The 6,014-nt window shown below is 57.9% G+C and overlaps 1 protein-coding gene across 2 annotated transcripts; it reads right to left on the bottom strand.

Moving 5' to 3' along the window:
- Window positions 1-2,395: 2,395 nt before the first annotated feature.
- On the bottom strand, window positions 2,396-5,482 carry ZNF784 (zinc finger protein 784). 2 transcript variants are annotated; one of them, XM_020912795.2, is made up of 2 exons: window positions 5,379-5,482; window positions 2,396-4,161 (listed from the first exon to the last, which is right to left on the bottom strand). In XM_020912795.2, the coding sequence occupies exons 1-2, from the start codon at window positions 5,454-5,456 to the stop codon at window positions 3,271-3,273; spliced, it is 969 nt and encodes a 322-aa protein (XP_020768454.2). In that variant the 5' UTR covers window positions 5,457-5,482; the 3' UTR covers window positions 2,396-3,270. The 2 variants fall into 2 exon arrangements, with proteins under 2 accessions (XP_020768454.2, XP_070306464.1); XM_070450363.1 differs by having other exon boundaries at window positions 5,332-5,413.
- Between the last annotated feature and the right edge of the window lie 532 nt (window positions 5,483-6,014).

Genomic DNA, 6,014 nt, shown 5'->3' on the forward strand with positions numbered 1-6,014 from the left:
GGCTTCCTGGGATGGCGATTTCCCCACACCTGCCTCTGTCTGCTTTTCTTCTTTCAGCCTGTAGTCACCGAGGCTTCACCATGTCCAGGCTCTGGTCTCCCAGTGGAGCGAACGCAGAACAAGATAGGTAAGGCACTGCTCTGGGGAACCGACCACGTACTTGCACTCCTTCTCCTTCAGGATACTTTCGTGGTTGGTTTATTCCGCGGCCAACATTTTCCCAAGGCCCCTGTCTGCCGGGTCCTTTGATAGACACTGGGGAAACATTGGCGCTAGTGGGGAAGAACCCACTTGCCATTGCAGGAGTCTTAAGAAATACGGGTTCGACTCCTGGGTGGGGAAGACCCCCTGGAGGAGGGAATGGCAACCCAGTCCAGTATTCTTGCCTGGAAAACTCCATGGACAGGAGCCCAGCAGGCTGCAGTCCATGGGGTTGCAAAAGTTGGACAAGACTGAGTGACTTAGCACACACGGGGAAATGTGAAGTGGACACATTCCTTGCCCTCAAATGAGCTGGAAGAGAGCTGGTGAGCCAGGGCTCTGTTTATTATACAGCCCACTTGTAGGATGTCGCCCTCCAGAGTGACTTAGTGGAACTTTAGAAGCCCTTTCACAGCCCTCATTTTGGTCCTCAAAGCAGTGAAATATATGCCCTGTGAGGCTGACTTAGTCCACTTGTCAGAAGAGGATGCTGAGGTCCGAGAGAAGAAAGGCTCCAAGGATACCTAGCAGGTTCGTAGGAGCCCTGGACCTACAGTCCCGGGTGCCTCAGGACTGAAACCTGGAGACCAAGTCAGGTCAGGGGTCACTGCCTGGGTGAGTCCAGTTTGACCCACGAGAGGGCAGCAAGCCAGTGTGGCCACCTTACTCTAACGCTGGAGACCCAGCAGGTGACAGAGCTGGTGTGGGACTCAAAGTGAGTCACATGGACGCGGCGCACCACGCTGCGAAGGATGTGGAGTCTCCCCGGGGGTTGAGAGCATGGCGCACTCTCCGCATCAGACTGGAGGGGCTAACCAGGCTCCCGGGAGGAGCAGGACACCCAAAGGAGGACAGCCGCAGAAGCTTGCCAGGTGACCTGGGCATTGAATTCCTGGTGGAGGGTTAAAGCATGTCCAAGTCAACCCAGCCGTTCCAGCAAGTTTTGAATAGATTAGTGTGGCCGGAGACGCCAAGGATCGGGGACTGGCTCCTGAAGAGCCACGAATCCCAAACAATGGAGCTCAGATGACCTTGGAGGCAGGGGTTGGAGGCTGGCAGCCGCTGGATCTGAGCCGCTGAGACATCCAGTTTAGCCCATGGGAGGGAAAAAAAAAAGACTTGATTGCCAGACTTTGAACATGGAATGATTTTACATATGGGGACTTGCCTGGTGGTCCAGTGGTTAAGACTCAGAGCCCCCAGTGCAGAGGGCCGGGGATGAATCCCTGGTCAAGGAACTAGATCCTACATGCACAACTAAGACCCAGTGCAGCCACATTAAAAAAAAAGAGCGAGTTCACATAATATAAACAGTAATGCAACTTTTGAAAAATTTGGAACATCTAGCAATGTAGTCTGCGTCCCCCCGGGGCCGAGTAGCCCTTGCTCTCTTTGGACGTGGCGTGTATTCTCCAGACTGCTGCCAGTTCCGAGCACCATTGCATCCCACGTGCCAGTGGTCCCATTTTACCTCGCTCGTCCTGGTGTTTCTCCTTGAAACCCCACCACCTTCCTCACTCACATCATCATGAAGTCCCTATAGGCGCTCACGTTTGGGATCCCTCCTCGTAGCCACAAGGAGCTGGGGGTTGGTGACAAGGTGGGGATCTGTGTTTCCAAAGGACGGGTCCAGGTGGCCACAGCCTGGAGTGAAGAGGTAGGGGCCCTGACCTTGAGACTGTTGTTGGCTTGGTCTTCAAGGATAGTGATGATGAAAAGAAGCATTCAGATTCCAACAACAGGAAATTGATAAGCGATTAGACGGATGGGTGAAGGGTGAAGATGGCTTAAGGAACCCCCCAAGGTGTGTAGCTTGGGTGGTGATGTCCACACCAGGGGCGTCTCCTTGGTGAAAACAGAATTCTCTTTCATCTATGAGATGTCTTGTGGGGGTGTTGGGTGAACAGGAAGAGGTGTGAGTCCTGGGCTCCCCCTCCTGAAGCACACCGATCCTGCGAGCCCTTCATATTGCCGAACTTCCCTGATCCCCAGTTCCACAACTGAACCACATAGCTTCTTTGGATAGCAAGACGCTGTCCACCGCCAACACCCGCCCCCCCCCCCGACTACCCCCTCCCTGGTTCTAAAGATGAGGAAACAGAGGTCTGAAGAGAGTCACAACTCAATGCTGGGGACAAGACCCCAGTGTAGCCCTCCTACCCTCTCCCCCGGAAACACAAGGTCAACATAGAGAAACCCTTCAGAGAGTCCTTTAATAGGAATAGCACTGGAGGCCTCCCACCTCCAGCCCCCAGGTTCTCCTCTGCCCCCCAGCCATGACTTATCTCCTGCCTCACACCCACCACAGGCCGGCTAGGCCAGCTCCATTGGCATCCACCAACCCTTCCGTGGGATAGCCTGGGACTGGCCTGTAAGCTGTTTGCTCCTAGCTGGGATTGGAGGGAATTAGATCCACTGGGGGCTCCTTGGTAGCCCCTGGGCTCTGAGCCGAGTTTTAGGAGGGGCGCAGCAGCTGGCTGAGCATGGACCGGCTTTTTAGTTGTCTTGAAAGAGGAGTCTGGCTTAGGGAGGGATCACCGTGGGAGCAGGGGTCGGGCTCCTGGCGTCAAAATCCTTAGGGTCAGGCTTCCATCCTTGACATTGTGACTTAGGGACCCTCTGGCTTTGAGGAGACAGGGTCCCAGCTTTATTGGAGGATCCGGCTGGCAGACTGAGGACAGGTGGGCAATCTTAGGGTCAGTATGATCCAGTGAGGTAGGTGAAAGGGTCCAGCCTGGATCCCCCCCACCCCAAGAAGTGCCCAGGCTCTGCTGCGACAAGCGATGTCTTGTGCAAGGACAAGCTGTCGGGGAGGTGAAGGAGGCCGTGACATCCAGCCCAGGTTCCTAGCACCCACAGGGCTGCTGCCGTGCCTTTCTCCGAACCTCACGCAGGGGCTGTGTGACTTGTGAGCGTCCTGAGCCCGGCTGTCCGTGCACTCTCCCACGCGGGCGCTCGTGGCCATCTCTGTGTGCTGTGACGTCATTCCGCCCCCAACCTCTCCTCGTCCTCCCTGGCCTCTTTCGCTCACCCACCCATCCCCTGCAGCGACGTGCCGGCTCTCCCAGACTACTGGTCGACCTCCACCTTCACTTTGGCCATCTCCCCACGCCCCTCTCCCAGAGGGTTCCCTGCCCCACACCCGCTCCCCGGCCCCTCGGCCCCCGGTGCCAACGGGCCCCCAGAGTCCCCCGGCCCCGGCCCGTGGATGTGGGTGCGCTGGTGCTTGCGGAAGTTGGAGGAGTTGTTGAAAGTGCGGTCGCAGAGGCTGCAGCGGAAGGGGCGCTCGCCGGTGTGGATGCGCGCGTGGCCGCTGAGCACCGAGGACTGGGTGAAGCCCTTGCCGCACACGCCGCAGTGGTAGGGCCGCTCGCCCGTGTGCACACGCTCGTGGTCTCGCATGTCTGAGGAGCGGCGGAACGGCTTGGCGCAGAACCTGCAGGCGAAGGGCTTCCCCACCGCCGCGCCCGCCGCTGCCGCCGCCAGCACCACCTCCGACCTCTCCGGGGGCGCCCAGGGCCGCTGCTCTCGAGTTGCCGCTGCCGCCGCCTCCGGGAGCCTCCGAGGGGCCCCCGGCTCCACCCCGTGTCGGTGCTGGTGCCGCAGCAGAGGGGCCAGGGCCTTGAAGGCCCGGGGGCAGAGGGCGCAGCGGTAGGGCCGCTCACCCGTGTGCAGGCTATAGTGGGCACGGAGGCTGGCGGGGCCAGGGCAGCTGTGGCCACACACATGACACCGGCTGGGGTCCCCACCCTGCCCGCCACCCTCAGCCCCCGCCAGGTGACCATGTTCGTGGAATAGCAGCTCGGAGACCAGCCGGAAGGCAGCCGGGCACAAGGCACAGTGCAGAGAACCTGGCTCCGGGGGCTCGGGGACCAGCGTGGTGTCCGTCACCTTCACCACCTGGATCTCGATGAGGTCACTCGGGGGAGTGGCTGGGCGGCCATCATCAGGTACCAGGACCTGAGTGGGGAGGGGGAGAAACAGAAGAGCCTGTGGACTCTGCCGCAACACCACACCCCCCCCAACACGCCCCACTTATTAAAACGCCCTCTGCAGCCTACTGGGCCTCTCGACTTCTAGATTCAGCTCTCCATTCTCCGGGATTCTGCCCTATGACCATCAAGGATTCCTGTCCTGCCCAAAATACATCACAGATCCAGCCATTTCTCTCCCCCACCCGCACTAAAGAGCCAATCATCTGTTGCCAAGCCCTCTAACCCTCTGAAAGTCTCTGTTCCTACGCCTGCTCCCTTATAACCTACCTCCCCAAAGCAGCCTGAAGGACCTTTTGAAAATGGAAATCAGACAGCAGTCATTTTCCCACTCAAAACTGTCACATGACTCCAATTGCTCTTAAAATCCCAAACCGTCATCTAATATCCACCCTGACCCAGCTCTTGCTTATCTCTCTGACCCCAGTGTAACTATAAGCCGGCACACAGCTGACTGCTCTCGTCTAAATTTAGCTCCCCTACCCCCCACTCTCTCAGCTCACTCTTTCTTTCCAGATCACAATTAAGTCTCGTTTATTGTCTCTCTTCCCCTACTCGACTGCGCGCTCTAAAAGAATACAGTTCACGTATTCGTTCGCCTCTCCATCTGTCTAGCCCAGGTAGGAGCTCAGTAAATGTCTGTCGAATGAATGAATGTCCTCAGGTACTCTCCCATCCTGAGCACGGGTCCAAAGTCACCTGGAGCAGTCATTTCTCCTTCCACCCAAATCCTCTCCTGGGCATCAAGACGCATCCCTCAGATCCTTGCAGAATCATACCCCAACCCAGCGTGGATGCCCCAGTTATAAACCGACACCCTTGTCTTTCAGGGTCACCTTCCCAACCTAGGAGGTTCGCTACCCCTAAAATTTCAGAGGCCCCGCCCTCCAGAGGCCCCGCCCCCTAATTAGACAAACTCCATCCCCGGGAACTCTCCGAACCCATCAACAGTTCAGATGTCCCACCCACCCCTCCTCAGGGTCCACCCACTCAGGCCCCACTCACCACTCTCATTGGCTCCTAGTTAAGCCCCGCCCCTCGCCCACCCCGAGAAGCTCCGCCCCCAGAGCCGGAGCCATAAATACCGCCCCCGGCCCCTACCTAGGCCCCGCCCCGGCCCCGCCCCCAGCCCTGAGACCTCCTGCTGTCTCGAGTCCCCAGCCATGGCCCCTTCCTCGCCCGCACCAGGTCCGGAGGCTCCGGGAATCGTGGCTCCGGGGCCGCTGAGCTCGGACTCGGGGGTTCCGGGCGCGCGGCGGCCATCTTCTGCCCAGGCCCCGCCCCCGAGGCCGATGGTCGCCTCGGGAGGGGGCGTGGCCTGGGGATGGCGTCAGCGCCTCGGCGCAGGCGCACCGGAGAACGGGGCGGGGCATCCAGGGAGCCAGGAGGAAAGTGCTGAATTTCTTTCTAATCACCTGTCAGTGCCCTCAGGAGCCATTCTGCCTGGTGCGCTGGGTGCCTGAGAAACTAATTCGAATTTCTCTTTTTAACCTGTATGAGTAGGCTCTGGCAGTCAGTTGACACTGACCAGAATTGAATGATTGTTCTGTTTCCATGCTATACATTTTTGCGGTCATCTCCTTTGCATGGCTTGCCATAACCCAGTGAGACAGTTTACCAATGTAAGGATTTTAAAGTCCATTTGTAGAAATACAGTCATCAAACAGCCACACTGGTGGTACTAGGATTTATTAGAAAAAGTCCTTAGGTGGTATGATGTTTGGGAGGAAAGAGTCCAAAGATGGTGGGGTTTTGACAGCACCAAGGACAGGGCTGAGGTCTTAGGCGTCCATTTATTCATTCTGTGGCCTGGTTGTGTGA

Source organism: Odocoileus virginianus, chromosome 20 (assembly GCF_023699985.2).
Source record: "Odocoileus virginianus isolate 20LAN1187 ecotype Illinois chromosome 20, Ovbor_1.2, whole genome shotgun sequence".
Lineage (NCBI taxonomy): Eukaryota > Metazoa > Chordata > Mammalia > Artiodactyla > Cervidae > Odocoileus > Odocoileus virginianus.

Bases quoted from the DNA above. Each gene is read 5' to 3' on its own strand.
- ZNF784 (XM_020912795.2), bottom strand. From the start codon at position 5,456: ATGGCCGCCGCGCGCCCGGAACCCCCGAGTCCGAGCTCAGCGGCCCCG. The intron at 4,162-5,378 runs GTGCGGGCGAGG...CTCCCCACTCAG, and splicing joins TCCCGGAGCCTCCGGACCTG to GTCCTGGTACCTGATGATGG.